Source organism: Rhinichthys klamathensis, unplaced genomic scaffold (genome assembly GCF_029890125.1).
Source record: "Rhinichthys klamathensis goyatoka isolate OS25496 unplaced genomic scaffold, OSU_Roscu_1.1 h1tg000236l_1, whole genome shotgun sequence".
Lineage (NCBI taxonomy): Eukaryota > Metazoa > Chordata > Actinopteri > Cypriniformes > Leuciscidae > Rhinichthys > Rhinichthys klamathensis.
Window position 1 is genome coordinate 1,381,456 of NW_026606759.1, and position 18,545 is coordinate 1,400,000.

At 42.9% G+C, this 18,545-nt stretch overlaps 1 protein-coding gene across 2 annotated transcripts in view; it reads right to left on the bottom strand.

Moving 5' to 3' along the window:
- Positions 1-18,545, bottom strand: part of megf10 (multiple EGF-like-domains 10) — a 98,780-nt gene that overhangs the window by 40,332 nt on the left and 39,903 nt on the right. For both annotated transcript variants that reach the window (XM_056265569.1, XM_056265570.1), the window contains one exon: positions 18,111-18,203. In XM_056265569.1, the coding sequence (XP_056121544.1) occupies positions 18,111-18,203 (93 nt within the window). The remainder of the gene's footprint in view (positions 1-18,110; positions 18,204-18,545) is intronic.

Here is an 18,545-nt window from a genome sequence, read left to right on the forward strand (position 1 = left end):
TGCACTTCTGACACAGAAAACACCTACACATGTGGAAAATACAGCATCGGCCAGCAGAGATTTGATCAATAATATCTGTGATATGTGCAGTCGCTGAAGGAAATATCTGCAGCATAGTTGTCTGAGGGAAGTTCAACATCAGTCTTGGGTTGTGTGTGAATGAAATGCAGCATCAGAGCTGCTTTAGTGTCTGCGTGTGAGTTCAGCACACGACACAACAATGTCTTTACACTGTAACAGCAGCTTTATGCATAAAGAAAGAGGACAAGCACTGTGACAAGACATCAGTGTTCAGTAAATGTGTTCATTTTAATAAGCAGTTCATCTGTCAAGTAATGCAAATCATTAGTGTGACTGTAGTTGTTTCTGTAGTCAATCATGCAGAATTTGTAGTCATCTATTTGATAAAATCTTAAAGCTAATGCAGTGTATGACACCAATATACAGCACAAAATCATATATTTCACATATATCACATATCAACAAGAATGTCATCATTGAATTTTAATCTAGAAATTTAAAAGATGTAGAAATACAGTGTCATTGAATTAAATCAATTAAATACATTTTTAACTAATAACGGTTGTGGCGAGCAGGACGAGGCCGAGGACCGTGAGAGAGCAGCGCGAGGCGTGATTACTGATGAGCGACACCTGTGAGACGCACCGGTCTCGCTCTTTACTGTCGTCGCTCCTCCTTTATGCCTCCGCTCCTCCGTGAGAGATACGAGACCGAGGTGTCGCTCATCCTTAATCACGCCACCGGCCTCGCGCCGCTCTCTCACGGCCCTCGGCCTCGTCCTGCTCGCCACAACGATATTAATAACTAATACCGACTATAAATGTATTTGTACAATTTGTACAGGCCCCATGAGGTACATAAGCTGTCAAACATTTCAGCCATCTTTCATTTTTATTATCCAAGCTAACAGGAAATATTTTCAGAACGTTCTGGAAGGTTCTCTCAAAGTTATGAACAATCGAATTTCCAGTAACATTAATAGAACGTTTGGTCAGAGCTATCTGGTTTTTAATAGTGTTCTCTAAATTTTGGCATAAAAACTTTATTTATAAATTGTTCGTGGAATGTTTTTTTAAATGGTTTCGTTGGACATTTGTCTAATGTTATGTTTCAGAACATTCAAAAGTAACATTTACATAATGTTAGCAAAACATATTATTGATATAGGATGTGGTGTTCTGGCAGGTTATTCCAGGAAAAGTCATAGTGTCACAGACATTTTACTAGTCTGCTTGGATCGCTGGGCATAAAATCTATAACACTGCTTAAAATGAAAATCTCTTTTGGTCTCATGAAAGAGTGGTGGCAGAATCTGTAACGTGTGTTCCCTTTCGAAAGAGAACTCGCACTGCGCCAATGACGCTTTGGGGAATGCCTCCGAGTGAACCGGTGTCTACCGGTGTCTGAAACGCTTATCCAATCAGGGCAATCATATTTACCGGCGACAGTCTATGACGTCACTACTAGTGTGACTCGGAAGCATAAAAGGGGCGCCTAGAGAATATGTCATTCTCTTTTCATCTTCAGGGACTGTCTTGTTTGAATCACGATCACCTGGAAAACATTCCATGTAAAGAAATTATGGCTGACAAACATTTCAAGAAGTGTGTGGATCCGTTTTTGACACCTGATGACACACACAACTTGTGCGTTTACTGTTTGGGCGAAGAGCACGCATGATCAGCTCTTGAGAGAGTTTTCCCTTAAAGGTCCCATGACATGAAATTTTCACTTTCTGAGGTTTTTTAACATTAATATGAGTTCCCCTAGCCTGTATATGGTCCCCCAGTGGCTAGAAATTTCAATCGGTGTAAACCGAGCTTTGGCTATCTCTCTCTACCTTTGAGAAAATGAAAGCTCAGAGGAGCTGATCTTGAATCTCCTCTGTATGACGTCATACGGAGGAAAGGTTGCCTCCCCTTTCTCAGCTTTGCCCGCCCAGAGAATTTGGCTCGCCCATGAGAAAATGAGCTATGAAGTACGAACGCGCGAGCGCGATTTGAGTTTTTCCTCGAGAGATATCATGGCTTGCAAACGAGCTGAAGCATGGCAGTTGATCAGTGTTCGGATGTACAAATGAACACAAAAGTATTTTTTAGTTCCTTCATCCGAGCCTCTGAAGAAACAATGGGTTAATTTTATTTTCTCTGTAAATGCGCCGACACAACTTCCCAAAGTTTGTATGGTTCAAACATTTCACCGACGACTGTTTCCTCAACTTGGGCCAATACAGAGCTGGCCTCGATGAACGTCTGGAAATAAATCGATCGAGCTACCAAGCAACAATTTCTGATGTGTAGCCTAATTGTTCAAGTTCAGACAGGTAATCTTTCTCTCAAAATCATTCAATACTGATTATGCATCAGTAAGTCAAGCCAGTGACTAAAATATCAACTTCACATCGTTTCTTTTAGTAGGATGAAAATAATCTTATTTAAATTGTGAACAAATTCATGGAACAATCTTTCCACACAAAGCGAGTTTATCTGGACAACTGGTTATGAAATGAATTACGCACGTTACACTGCACAACGAAGCTCTTACTGTATGTACATCATCGTGTTTGGATTGGTGAAAGCATAAGAGAGAGTGCAGAAACTGTGTTGCAATCAACAGACTGTCATCTGCTTGCTCAATGCTCATCATGGCAACATTTTATGTGATGGGAATAGATCTAAATACTTTAAAAACTCACGATTCGTTAATCTCGATAGCTGTAATAGTAAAAACGTATAATAGCTGTAGTAAAAGTATTCGAGAGAGTTTCACATGTAATACGTAGCTATTTCATATGCAAGCATGTCAGCCAATCACAGCAGTGGCCGGTTACACTGAATCCCACAGCAGACACGCCCCTTCAAACATAATTCCCCAGCTCCCGTGAGCCTTCCATTCCTGCCCGATATACACACTGAGATCAAAAAGGCATGGAAGAACCCGTACTCAGCGCATCCATAGCCATCAGCGAGCCAACTATGCTATGTGTCGATGCCCCCAATCGACGAGACGTTTGCAAATTATCTCGCCGCTGGAGAGGCATCAGCACTGAAAGCTCTGGCCTTGCCTTCCAGGGCATATGCGGCGGCAGGTCAGGATGGTGCAGGATGGGACATGTTCTCTAGGTGCACACTCTGTGTTACAAGTGTATCAGGCTGACCTGCTGAAGGATTTGGACCAGGGGCAGTGTCTCTCCCCTGACGCAGTGGACGAGCTGCGCCGCACCACAGATCTGGCACTCCGGGCCACCAAACAAACCGCTGCCTCGATTGGAAGGTCGATGGCTGCGATGGTGGCCACGGAAAGACATCTGTGGCTGAACCTGGCTGACATCGGGAAGAAAGAAAAGGGCTTTCTTCTCGATGCACCGGTTTCGCTGTCTGAACTTTTCGGCACCTCCATTGAGACGGTGGTGGATAAGAGGCGAAGGCGCGCTCGGCTGCATTTAAATCGAGCATTCCGCTGCGCTCTGAATCCGTGCTCAGACAGCCAGGGGGTCCTGCCCATCCCGGTTCGAGGATCAGGGCCTGAGGTTCAGCGTCGCCTCCCGCACCCCTCTCACCCCTTGGAGAAGGTCGTAGAGAAGGCACAACTCTAGGAAGAAGAAGGATTTGAGGGAGCTGATCCAGCACAGGCGCTCTCAGCATCAGAATAACAGCCTCCCTCGCCTCTCCTCTCTCCTTTCTCCCACTTCTTTCAGCCCAGGTGCTTCTTACATCAGGCCTGAGGCTGGACCTATGATGATTTATTCCTTCAATATGGAACCCTTCTGAAGGTCTGGCATCAGGCTTGGTAGTGAGTGCGCCCTTTCGAGCTTTGGAGTGGTAGGCCTTCTTGAAGGCGGCTCCCCAACGAGTTGGATGCTTAGCATTGAAAAGGCATTAAGTATCACAATGCAGGCTCCCATGGAGCCTCCCTGACTCTAGCCCAATACTTATCAGGTTGAGCATAGTGTTCCAGACTCTATCTGAGGTTCGCTCTATATTAATACTTAGCTCCCTAAGTCTGGTCGGGAGGTTGAAGGACTCTCACGAGGCCTCCCTGTAAGGTCAGCCCTAGAGCTGGAGGCGCTCCCCTATTTAGGGTCCCTTTAGAGTGCCCAGCCTCCACAGGGCCTTGAAGCACTGTGTAGATCCAGGATCGAGTAGAGTACTCCCCTCGTTTGCAGAGGGTTATAAAGCGCTATAGTGAGTTCTACTCTCCAGGATGCCTGTCTCTATGATCTATGACGGTCTGTGAGCGATTACTGCCACTATCTGCAGTCCTCCCTATCAGATGCCTCCACAAGTGAGGCAAATAATGTTAGAGACTCTGTTTAGGAAACAGACAGGTTGTTGGCATGACTAGGTCAGTAAAATAGACTAGGTCAGCCTCCCTGGTGGCATGTGGGGTTAAAGGGATAGTTCACCCAAAAATGAAAATTCTGTCTGTAATTACTCACCCTCATGTTGTTCCAACCCCGTAAGACTTCCGTTCATTTTCGGAACACAAATTAAGATATTTTAAGGGATCGAAACTTGCCGGCCCAGAAAAGTTATTAAAGACATCGTTGAAATTACCATTAGTTTATCAAGCGACTTTATTCAACTATTAATTTTCTTCTGCGTGGGCCTTAGTGAGTTCATGTAGTGTAACAGCGCAGTAGTTCTGTGTTGTACGCCACCATGTAGGCTCACGCATGACACACATGACCAGCGTCGGCCAATAGTGAGCCTACACTTGATAAACTTATGGTTGAGCTGTAGTCACTTGGACTATTTTAATAACTTTTAATTAACTATCTTTAATAAATTTTCTGGGCCGGCAACTTTATGTCTCCCTTAGTAAGTGACAGGACGGGACTCCTTTCGGACCTCCTGGCCATATTCTCTTAAACAAACCTCTTCCATGGAAGCTGTTGGTTCCAGGCCATTGAGCAGCCTTCATTGTATCAGAGGCTTTGAGGCTTATAGCTTGGGCAGTGGGGGTAGGGAATACTGTCACTGACCCGAAGGGGGAGTGTTCGGCATTTCAGTGGAACTGACATTTCTGACATTTTCTGTCACAGCCATAATTGGGATGCACTCCCCTCAGCATGGTGGCGTTGGTATATCGTTCCCCATAGCGTCATCGACGCAGTGCGAGTTCCCTTTCGAAAGGGAACGTCTCGGGTTATGACTGTAACCAATGTTCCCTGAGAACAGGGAACGAGACACTGCGTCTAGGTGCCCCTTTTATACTTCCGGGTCACACTATATATACTTATACTTCATAGGCTGTCGCCAGTCAATACAATTGCCGTGATTGGATAAGCGCCAGACACCGGTTCACGCGGAGGCGTTCCCCAAAGCTACAGTCGTAACCTGAGATGTTTTAATATGCTGTCAGAAATGTCTAATGCATTCCATCTGAACAGAAGCAGGGATGAAACAAATTCCTTCCAGGGATATAAAATTAACAAATCCCAAACAAATCACATCCTGAATGTGGCCAATCATAAACCAGCTAAAATCAAATCTAAATGACATCACTCTGTATGATGATTAGACTGACGGTTTCAGTTCCATCATTAAACACTGAGACATGACAGCCACACCATCATCTGCAGTCTGGCGACCCTCTCACTCCGGCCACAGCATTAGGAAAATATGTGGCAGGAAGTTCATAATCAAACAGCTGTGTATTAATGCTCAGAGAAACAAACACACAACGGACACTTAAGAGACTGATGACCGACCGTTCATGTGTTCGCTGAGTTAGTTTAAGCATGACAAAGCTGTCCACTTCTGGATATAGGAATAAATAATCTGACTCATGCATGATTGACTTTTGCAAATTTGTCAAAAATACAAGAACAATGTTATTTTAGAATAAGAGATGCTAGTTATTTGAGAATGACAACAACAACACTGGAGTCTCTTTTTCTAGGATCTTCTTTTTCTTGATGAAAAGTTGCATTAGGCTCATTTGAGCTTGTTTGTACACACATTGTGTCAGGTGTTTGATGGTATATATTATCAGGGATCCACAAAGTACAGGACTTGTGTACTTCATACATCACTGCTCTGAAAGCAGAAAGCTATGAACTCACTTTAAAGATTTTATTTATCCACAGGCCGGGAAAAATCCCTGCTACTTCCAGGCTTTCCATGAACCCTGTGTTAATATTCTGAGGGTAATCAAGACATTTGTACTTTTAACATTTACTGTGATCAGAGCTTAGGTGTCCCAGATTACCCTAATTCACCCAGCTTGAGTTCAAATCTGACTTTCACATGAAAATATTAGTGTTTTATCTTCTATTTGTCAGGCTTGTGATGTCTTCCACACGACCTCATTAAAACCTCCATACTGTTCCTTCAGGCAAATCTTACCAGAGTGCTTCAGTGAACCGTGACCCAGTTCAACATCAAGGTTGTCCACATCGACTCTATTCAGCATCCTCTCATCCATTACAAACTCACGCTGCACACCAGTCAAATGTCCAAGAGATATTCCTTTAATTTGCTCAAATGGAAAAACTTCAATGCATGAACTGAACATGTCACAATATCACAAACAATTTCACAAACCCTTTTGTGTCAAAGCTTCACTCACAAAGTGTTTCAACCATGCATCCAGGAGACCAGCACTGCTTTAGCTAACTGACAATGAGTAAATTGAAACTGTGTGTCTCTCGCACAGACTCACTTCACAACACTGATCACTGAGATGCTCAAACCACTGCAGAGATATACTGTAATTCAGCAATGAAACACAGCACAACTCGTCCAGTGAAACACAGCACAGCACAACACCACCAGCAGGGACGTGCACAGGGGGGTTGCTCAGGTTGCCCGGGCAACTGCCCATATGCCCTTCTCGACTCAGGTTGCCCTTCCGAGAAGGAAAAAAAACGTACAATGGATGCAGAATTTCACGTAGGCCTATATTAAAATAATAATAAAAAAATAAAAAAAATCGCAAAGCCTCATTCACTTCCATTCGGGCACCGAAAGTGAAAGTCAGTAAGGGAAGGGCAAACTGTTTACATGGCTGTAGCGCTGCACGCGACCATAGACTGCACGCGACCGGCGTAGGGCCACGCAAATTACTTAAGGCCCCGCCTCCATCTCGTGTCATAGCGCGTCAATTAATGTGTACAACATCCATGACAAAATGAAGCGACACTATCCTTCTGGTCACGAAAAGAGGAAGAAGAAAAAACCATTAGAGTGAATTGCGGGAACAACAATCAGGTAAACTTGTGTTCTCTCCTCTCTAAGTTTGATGTCAGCAAAGTTTGATGTTTTTCGGTCTTGCTAACCTAGCTGGGCAGGCAGTGCATCTCTTGCATCACTTTGTGCCTGACAAAAGTGAGAGTAAAATACAATTATTTATTACGTTTGTTTTTGATAAACGACAAAGTGCAACGGTGTTTGTTTACTGCAGCTCAGAAAACATAACCACGTCGTGTGTATTATCGTGCGTTCAAATGCGCGTGCACGAAATGAAACGCGCATTTTTCAAGCAGAAATATGTGGAGACCAGACATACTGTACAATATATGCACGTGAATGATGGCACTCCCAATCAAAGTACACATTATACTTTTAAAACAAGACACTGATTATCTAGTCTCAGTGTTAAAAACTCTAAACAACTACTAGGCTACACTAATTATGCAAGATAGAAAGCAATGACAATTTGACATTGATTGACTATTGATTTATAGGCTATATTGAATTTAAAATGTTGATTAGCTGGACATACTGGTCAATATGGATGCACATCCCTCAGTAAATAATAACCATAAATCAAGAATTGCTTCAACATGCATAATAATAAATAAAAAAATCATACTGATGCCGAAAATGCCCAGGCTGTAGAGAGAACCAAAGTTAATCCCAAAAGCCAAAGCTCAGGGTTATAATTTATTATTTTCTTCTTATTTATGTTTACGTTAATATTCACTTACTTAATAATATTCACTTGTTATCTTAACATTCTATAGAAAATACTCTATTCAATAAATATTGTTTGTTTGAACCTCATTCTGTTCTATACTATTGTTGTACTTATTCTTTGACTGTTTTGTTTAAAGGAGGGAGGATTGTATTGGGAGCACTGAAGTGTCAGGTGCGACTGTGGCAATGGCAAATGGTTTACATAGCTCATGACATCACGGGTCAGGTAGAGGCCCATTAGCAGAATTTTGCTTAGGGCCCCAGGGAGGTCAGGATCGGCACTGGGTTTAGCAGTCGATTCTGTTCCCGACCGGAATTCCTGTTCCCTTTACGCAATCATACTACAAATCATGCGTAGTTGCCCAGTTACCATACGTACCATCAGAACTGAATTCGAGCAAAAAGCACAATTGAATGTACGGGAAGCCAAAAGGTTAAAAAAGGATTGTATTTTTTCCCGAAATCTAAGCGTTTTTTTATTATTATTAGAAGCGAGTTTTTCCCCATCTGTCAATTCAATCCAGATTATTTATTTTCAAATTAAAAAATAAATAAATAATAATAATTTAAAAAGACAATAAACAATAATATGAGGAACTCTTTTTCTCATGTGTATTTTGGTGACATTTAACATATTGTTAATACATTTTGTATACTGTTTACAAAGTTGTATATCATAAACCTGTCATCTCTGACGTTTTGCAATCTTTATAAATAATAATAAGACCATAATATGAGGCATTGCGTTTGGACATAAACACGATCAGATAAGGCAATTTGTATGGGCAAAATTCAATTTAATATATTCCTTCATATAGCCCGTGAGTTTTTTTTTTTGGGGGGGGGGGGGGGGTTGTGCCCTCTTTTTCAGGTCAGAGCAACTGCCCCACAAAATTCCTGTGCACGTCCCTGACCACCAGTGAAACACAGCACAACACCACCAGTGAAACACAGCACAACTCGTCCAGTGAAACACAGCACAGCACAACACCACCAGTGAAACACAGCACAACACCACCAGTGTCGCTACTGTCGGCTTCATCAGAGACTGAAACTCAAGCCACCGCAGCAGCTGCTCTGAGCACCAGCCTCAACACATCAGTTCGCTTCTCACAAAGAAAGTGGGTCACATTTATTTATATAGCACAATACATCGTTTCAGCATGATCAGTGTGCCCAATATTTCTGCTAAAGAACAACTGCAGAGGTACAGATGTTTTAAAGCAGTAGGGCTTGCAGGGATAGACACAAATTTCCCCATTCGATGTGATCTCAGTTCACAAGCTTGCGATTCAACTCTCGATTCCATTCAGTATCGATTCATATGGATATACAGTATATATGTATTATGATGTAAATAAAAAATCATTTGTAGTATTTTAAAGAAGTGAAAGTTTAATGACATTTGTAAGTATTTGAATTTACATTAAATAATGATCTCCATTAGTGTTTACTTATTAACAAGCATATCTGATATTTCTAGCTATGTGAATATTTATTAACTAATGTTCTGGTAAGCATTATATAATGTTTGTTATTGATTTATTCATGAAAGTTATTATAAAGTCGCTTTTTTAAAAAGAATAAAGGATTTGAGGCAAATAACATCTATTTGGAGTATGTTGGGTCATTGTGCCGCCCCGGCCTACATCTGACATCACATGAGCATAGCCCTGAGGTAATATCCTGTGATTCTGGCCAACCACTGCCTTCTCTTTGTTTTGCTCTTTGCTCTTGAAGAAAAGCCTTTTTTCCTTCAGCCTCAATTCAGGGCAGTGTTTTGTTGGCGTTTTGTGGCCCGGAAAGGCCAGATACAATGAGTCTTCAGAGGGAATTAAAGTCATCTCACAGCTGACTGCAACCATGCTGCCAAATCCCTCTTCAAGTGTCACTGCAATAAAGCCCAGCAATGGTTAACTGATCCAGGTCCTGAGGGACACTGAGACCCAGACACAACAAGAAGAGTTGAAGCTCAGGACTGCTGATGGTCTGTCTGCACATGACAACATGCCCGGGTCATTCTCCAGCAATCATGGGTGCGTCTCAATCACCTTCCTAGTTCTGGAGTCAGCGCACTGATCAGGGACTCTCAGTCTCAATTACCTCCCTAGTTCAGGAGTCAGCGGACTGATCAGGGAATCTCAGTCTCAATCAGCTCCCTAGTTATGGAGTCAGTGCACTGATCAGGGAATCTCAGTCTCAATCAGCTCCCTCGCTCTGGAGTCAGTGCACTGATCAGGGAATCTCAGTCTCAATCAGCTCCCTAGTTAAGGAGTCAGTGCACTGATCAGGGACTCTCAGTCTCAATCAGCTCCCTCGCTCTGGAGTCAGTGCACTGATCAGGGAATCTCAGTCTCAATCAGCTCCCTAGTTCAGGAGTCAGTGCACTGATCAGGGAATCTCAGTCTCAATCAGCTCCCTAGTTAAGGAGTCAGTGCACTGATCAGGGAATCTCAGTCTCAATCAGCTCCCTCGCTCTGGAGTCAGTGCACTGATCAGGGAATCTCAGTCTCAATCAGCTCCCTAGTTCAGGAGTCAGTGCACTGATCAGGGACTCTCAGTCTCAATCAGCTCCCTCGCTCTGGAGTCAGTGCACTGATCAGGGAATCTCAGTCTCAATCAGCTCCCTAGTTAAGGAGTCAGTGCACTGATCAGGGACTCTCAGTCTCAATCAGCTCCCTCGCTCTGGAGTCAGTGCACTGATCAGGGAATCTCAGTCTCAATCAGCTCCCTAGTTCAGGAGTCAGTGCACTGATCAGGGAATCTCAGTCTCAATCAGCTCCCTAGTTAAGGAGTCAGTGCACTGATCAGGGAATCTCAGTCTCAATTACCTCCCTAGTTCAGGAGTCAGCGGACTGATCAGGGAATCTCAGTCTCAATCAGCTCCCTAGTTATGGAGTCAGTGCACTGATCAGGGAATCTCAGTCTCAATCAGCTCCCTCACTCTGGAGTCAGTGCACTGATCAGGGAATCTCAGTCTCAATCAGCTCCCTAGTTCAGGAGTCAGTGCACTGATCAGGGAATCTCAGTCTCAATCAGCTCCCTCGCTCTGGAGTCAGTGCACTGATCAGGGAATCTCAGTCTCAATCAGCTCCCTAGTTCAGGAGTCAGTGCACTGATCAGGGACTCTCAGTCTCAATCAGCTCCCTCGCTCTGGAGTCAGTGCACTGATCAGGGAATCTCAGTCTCAATCAGCTCCCTAGTTAAGGAGTCAGTGCACTGATCAGGGAATCTCAGTCTCAATCAGCTCCCTCACTCTGGAGTCAGTGCACTGATCAGGGAATCTCAGTCTCAATCAGCTCCCTAGTTCAGGAGTCAGTGCACTGATCAGGGAATCTCAGTCTCAATCAGCTCCCTCGCTCTGGAGTCAGTGCACTGATCAGGGAATCTCAGTCTCAATCAGCTCCCTAGTTATGGAGTCAGTGCACTGATCAGGGACTCTCAGTCTCAATCAGCTCCCTAGTTATGGAGTCAGTGCACTAATCAGGGAATCTCAGTCTCAATCAGCTCCCTAGTTATGGAGTCAGCGCACTGATCAGGGAATCTCAGTCTCAATCAGCTCCCTAGTTATGGAGTCAGTGCACTAATCAGGGAATCTCAGTCTCAATCAGCTCCCTAGTTATGGAGTCAGCGCACTGATCAGGGAATCTCAGTCTCAATCAGCTCCCTAGTTATGGAGTCAGCGCACTGATCAGGGAATCTCAGTCTCAATTAGCTCCCTAGTTAAGGAGTCAGCGCACTGATCAGGGAATCTCAGTCTCAATTAGCTCCCTAGTTAAGGAGTCAGCGCACTGATCAGGGAATCTCAGGCGCAGAATCATACTGATTCACAAGCTCGGGAGCTGATTGGGGGCTAGATAAAAATACTTGAGGTAATAGCAAGCATTGGAGCTGCATTATCTTAATGTACTAGCCATAACCTCTGATTATTGTTTGGGCTTTAACTAAGTTGTTATATAGGTGACTGTAGGGGGCTACATGGGTACTTTTAGTTAAATTGCGGCATAGTTAAATTGCTTTAGCCATAACCTCTGGTTATTGATTAGACTGATGAGTTTGTGATCGTGGGCCTGCATACAAACACCAGTGCGAGGACCCTGTGGCACCCGAATGAACGAGTACAATAAGAGTAAAGATTAAATAGAATAATCAAATGCGTAGCTAAACTATAATATATATGACCAAAAACCAATTGGCATTCCAACCTAAATTCAAGGTCATAATAAAATGGACTCAGATAAAAGTTAAATTAGAATTAAATTACTTTGCCATGCTGAAAAGACAGTAACACGCAGTGAACCTTCACCCGCTTATCGGGCGTTGGACCGATTGGGCAGGCCTTACAAAGTGGTGTCTGTGATGTTTGATTTGTCAATGTTTTATCTTTTAGATTTTTTTCTTTTTATGTAAAGCATTTGGTCAACCTTGGTTGTTTTTAACAGTGCTTCATAAATAAACAAGACAAGACAAGACAAGAAAAGACACAAAGAAGCTATATAAAGGGCTTAAAGTGCAAAAGTGAGCACATTTAGAAACAAAATACTAATGTATTCTCATTTGCCATATTTCTTTAGATAGAATTTTAATTTCTATTAATTTTTCACTCAATTCTGCGATCTGAAGAGGTTTGAGCGATCTCTCCTGTTTTACTGAACCGTTATCCTTTCAGCCAGGGCAACCGAACAGAAAGATGTAATTATGATGTAATTTATCACATATGCCAATGAGTATTTTACAAAAAGTGTGGCTCCAACAGAAATACATTTAACTACGTTTGTATGTATAGTAAAACTTTCAATATTGATGTATTGACTGACACTACAGCATCTACAATGTAAATCATTTATGCTTGAATATCTTTATAGGCGTGCAAATGTTTACCAATCATTATTCAATCTATGAATATCATCTGTCTGTTATGTTTTTCCTAATAGTATTTTTATTTTTAAGAAAAGGTTATGATTAGGTTTAGAGATAGGAAAAGGATTAGCAGGTCAAAAAAATATATATATAATGGCATATTGTAACAGAAATTGTCACATTTTTCTGCCTGTTAAATTTTTGCACTGTCGAAAAGTGGTTTTGTTTAGGTTTGATTACATAAATGGTGAAAATACAACTAAATATATTTATGTTATAAATATTTTAAGTTTCTATAGCTTAAGTACATAATCTTTAAATTTTAGATCCCCATTTTGCAATTGCTTGGAGATTTCTCCTTCCTCTTCATTACGTAGATCAACACCTGCATCGCCTCTTTGGCTCATGTCAGTGAGGTGAGAAGAGAAGTGAGAGATACTAAAACAGGGTCACTTGGCAAACAAACAGATTTTGGCTGTGGAAGAACAAGGGTGTTGCTTCCCTTTAGAAGTGCCTGATCGTGTCAGTATGGTAGGATTATATGACATTTGACTGTGGATTATCCTGTAAACTAAACCCAATTGGATACAAGCTTTGCAAACGCACTTTTAACTGAAAGATGGAGCCAAACATAATGCCACAACACGTACTGTACGTGTTGAGCCTGATCAGTGATAAACTATTGTTTTGATATGTAAGAACTCATGTAGTTGGCTGTTCTGTCACAAAATAATTTATTTCTGCTTATGCATTGATAAAACAGCCAACCAAAACTCTTATCTACATCATGTCTACACTTGTTATATGATAGCATTGGCGAGAGTCTTGAGCATTGAATTCATGCGATCAGCACTGGCTAGAAGGCAAGTTGGACGAGTGCTTCCTGCAGCACAGAGAGCAACCTCATCGCCGGGGTCTACCATTTTTTCCCGATTTACACAACCTCTTTTTTTACCACTACACCTCTGACACCATAAATTGGAGTTTTCTGCCAGGCCTCAAGGGTCACCACGTTCTTGTGAGATCAGATAATATGTCAGGGGTGTCCTATCAAAATCATCAGGGGGGTATGAGATCACGCCCTCTATGCAGAATGGCGCATCAGATCCTCCTGTGGTCCCAGGGGAGACTGTTGTCTCTCAGAGCAACATACATCCCAGGGGACCGGAATCGGGGAGCAGACACCCTGTCGAGGCAGGGGCTGGTGAAGAGGTGGTGAAGTCGATATGTGAGAGGTTCAGCCCAGTGGAAGTGGATCTATTCGCATCTCGAGAGACGACACACTGTCCACTGTGGCATCCAGCCCCTCTGGGCGCCTGTACGCATTTCCTTCGATCACTCTGCTCCCGGTGGTTCTGGAGAGGGTCTGTCGCGACGGGATCAGTCTACTCCTAGTAGCCCCATTGTGGCCTGCCCGAGTATGGTTTTCAGACATAATATCACTCCTGGACAGTTCACGAAGGGCTGGTCAAGACCCCCTTCGAACCTCTAGAGTCGGCTGAGGCCAAGAAACTTTCCCTCAAGGTAGCTTTTCTATTAGCCATCACGTCTCTAAAACGAGTAGGAGATCTTCAGGCCCTCTCAATATCTTCCGAGTGCCTGGAGTTTGCTCCTGGGAATATTAAGGCTTTCTTGCATCCCAGGCCCGGCTATGTCCCTAAGGTGCCTTCTAACACGGCACTGCCTACGGTTCTGCAGGCATTCCATCAACGGTAGATGATGAGAGACTTAATTTGCTCTGCCCTGTCAGAGCTCTCAAGATTTATGTTCAGGGGTCTTCTCGATGGCGGAAGTCGGACCAGTTGCTGGTGTGTTTCGGGTCTCCCAAGAAGGGGCTCCCGGCCTCCAAACAGATCATCAGCACCTGGATAGTTCAGGCTATTTCCTTGGCCTATCAGGTGCGCAGCTTGCCTTCACCTTTGGCCATGAGGGCTCACTCAACCAGAGGCATGGTGCCCTCTAGAGCCCTCCTCTCAGGGGCCCTTATCCAAGAAGTATGTGATGCAGCTGGGTGGGCCACCCCTCATACACTGATGAGATTTTATATTCTGGACCTTCCTTCAGCGCCAGGTGCACGAGCGCTCTCGTCCTAAGTGTGCCTGTTTCAACCTCACACTAGGACAGGAGGGGTTCATTGTGGCAGAGTGAGTATTCTTTCCCCAAATTGTAGTTACGACTGTAAGGGAACGTCTCGGCTTACGAGTGTAACACTGCGTCCCTTTGCCACGCCTCCCCCTGCCTGGGAGCGACTTGCTTCATCACAGAAGCTAACTCTGTTGTGTGCCGGCGTCCCTTTGTAGCTTCCGTGTATGCATTACACGTAACGTCATGACGCAACATAAATCACGATTGACTTAGTTCAGAGGCGTTACGCTGGGGGGCGTTCCCCCAAAGTGTCGTTACGACGCAGTTTCTCGTTCCCTTCTCAGGGAAAAAAGGTTACAGTCGTAACACGAGATGTTTTATTTCATATGCAAAGATTTTACCCAGTCATAGCAGGCACTGAAGGTCAAGAGGGTCAAAAGGGTCTACTTTTGATGTAATAATAATCTCACCAACATTATTAAGTCAACCTCAGGGAACAGTATTAAAAACTATTAAAAACATTATTTGTGACTCATTTAAATATAATGCCATTTTCATACAAGTTAATTTGATTCTTTAGGGCCGGGCTATTCAATTGGCGGCCCCCGGGCCGGGTCCGGCCCCTGAGGGATTTTGAATCGGCCCTTTAGGTGTAATTTGCGGGTGCGAATTGTCCCCACCACTTTTGAAACATCTCGCGGCACGAATGTAGCCTATACAAATAAATAAAAAATGTCGAGTTAACTAGCAGAGCATTCATTTAGTTCGTTTGTTAAATAAGAGGCGATCTAGCGCTGAAATGTGTTGTTTTTGAAATCAAGTGATCAAAGTGCTCGTTGCCGCAGCGATCAGTGGAGCGGATACAGTGTTCTCTTGTGGCTCGCGCAGTCTTGACACGTACGCGCGCTTCAATCCGTTGTGGAGTCGTCTCGTCTATTCGTTCCGGTGAAATTACAAAACAAAATGCACACAAACGTGTCCCTGCCTCATATTCAACCACTGATAAACATAATCAGTTTTGATGAGAAAAAGAAAAAAAACCTATTCATCTCCGGATTAGAACCCACACCCTCTGACACGCTTGGCAAGAGTTCTGCCACTGGACCATTTAAATACACTCTTGAATTGGTCGGATATATATATTCATTCACGTGAAAATTCTCGCCACTGACAACATATATTACTGACCTTATTTAAAGACATATTAAACCACTTTTTAAAACAAATTTACGCCATATGTAATAACTACGAGTGTAGTTATTACATATGGGTAGTGTCATATAGCGTATGACTATGGTTAAATAATTGTAAATTATTTCATGCAGTAGCCTATGAGGCGAAATTGAAATAGAAAATAGAATATATTGATTCCTTCAGTATGTTGTTGTAATTTCTTTATTTGTTACCATAATTACTCATATTCTCTGGCCCCTTATTTTGCTTCAGTTTCATGAACTGGCCCCAATTCCAAATTAATTGAATAGCCCTGCTTTAGGGTCTAAATGAAAAGTTAGTAATATACTTTAATTAAAAATTCTCATTAGTATTGTAAGAAAACACTTATTTTACCTGGACAAAAACAGCTCTGTTTTCAGCACGCCGTTTCAGTGCATATGCCTTTAAATGATAATGAGCTTCGCTGACTCCGCCCCTCTTTCGACAACGCACGTGGAGTGTTGCCTTGACAACAGTTGAGGGTATATTTTAGAGAGAATGACAGCGGGAGTCTCTGAGGACACATCTGTGCAACCGTATCAGTTTGAACCGGAGTCGGACACGGAACAAGATGACGGCCCGAAGAAGTTCGACAATTAAGGCTCGAACAGGACGTTTCTGAACGGTTGGTTAACATAATGTCACTTTGATCTATCTTTGTATGTAACTTACTGGCAGGGTAACGTTAGAGTAACTTAGTGAGATGTACGAACGCTATGTGTTTACTGATGTATACGTACTCAGTTTGTAATGACACAATAACCATAACGCGTTGTTCATTATAAACGTGGGATTATGAATTATATTGAGAATGTCGTACATAGAAAACATGCCGTAATGTACCCTGAGTATAAACCTTAGCCGCATTCATCGTGACGCGTGCAGCTAGCGATTTGCAAAGATTAATATAAAGGTTATTAAAACTTCACACTCACTTCTTCTGGAGGTGCAGCAGGGACATGAATAGTTGGTACCGATTCTTTTTTCAGGAGCAGCTTCTTAGCAAAACCAGCTTTATACTGAGTCCGACCCTCGTTTATAAAGCAGTCTGGTGAGAAATGATTCGCGAATCACGCAAACATGAACGCATTGACGTTGATCGTGGGGAATATTCCCTTCGACAACAAAACTCAGCCACTGTGTCTTCAGCGGTTCAGATTTAGGAACATCAAAATGACTGTGTTCGTTATTACACCCAAGAACAGAACACCACAATCGCTTAGACACCATTCTGCTCCAGTGTATCAACAATGACGGACTATGATGAGAGCTCGCTCAGGGGTCTGTGTTGAAACGCTGCTGCCAATCAACAGTCGTGGGAGGGGCGTCTGACCGGCTCGATTTGAGGCAGGGGAAAACATATAAGGAGATTAAAACAAAAATACTGGATAGATTTTTATCATTATATGATGGTTATGTACAGGCACTGCCAACACACATTTCAGTACAATCAACTTGAAAAAGTGCATGTACCATTATATGACCCCTTTAAATAATGCAAAACCAAAGAAAATAATAATAATAGAGTTAAAAGCTATAGAGTTCAAGAGACTAAAAATCTGTGATGAATGAATGTTTCAAATACAAGCGTCAACAAAATCAGAGACAGATCATCTTACTGAGACACTACATCTGAAAAACGTCAATCATAGAGCTGATATATTTAAAAACGAATGTCCAAACACTAATAATCATTAAAAGGCTGAGATGTGTTAATTTGTTCAAAAATGTATAAAGATAATTTGTCGAGAGTGATTTTGTACACAGAGCAGCAAAAGCTCAGATAACATTCTGGATGTCGTCTGTCATAGATTTGTGCTTAAAAGACATAAAAGTTAAAGTTAAAGTTTAGAGACTAGAAGAGAGGGACTATGATAGCGAGAGAGAGAGGGAGAGATAGAGAGCGAGAGAGAGACGGACAGGCGCAGCTGCAGGACTCACGCCCCTCCCCAGCCAGGCTCACACTGACAGAGAGAGAGAGAGAGAGAGAGAGAGAGAGAGACTCACCGCTGGAGCAGTCGGCCCCTCCCCAGCCCGGCTCACACTGACAGGTGTTCGGGGCCACACAGCGGCCATGCACACATTTCTCAGCACAGTGGGCTACAGAGAAAACGAGAGAGCAGGTCAGATTTCAGTCCTTCTATGAGAAGAGCAGCAAACAAACACGAGGAGAAACCACAGAAAACCCCATCAGACACACAGACTGTGATGCTCGGACTTCTGTGCGCCAGAAGAAGTTATTATTAGAGAGTAATGATGATAATAGTTCAAGTTTCCCTGAGATGAACAGTAACTCAATGATGAGGAGAGACAGCATGTGATTACAGTCAGTGTCATACAAAAGACTCTTTCAGGCCCAATAAAATTCAGGCTCTTTCTGTCCATCCATCTATCTATCTATCTATCTATCTGTCTGTCTGTCTATCTATCTATCTATCTGTC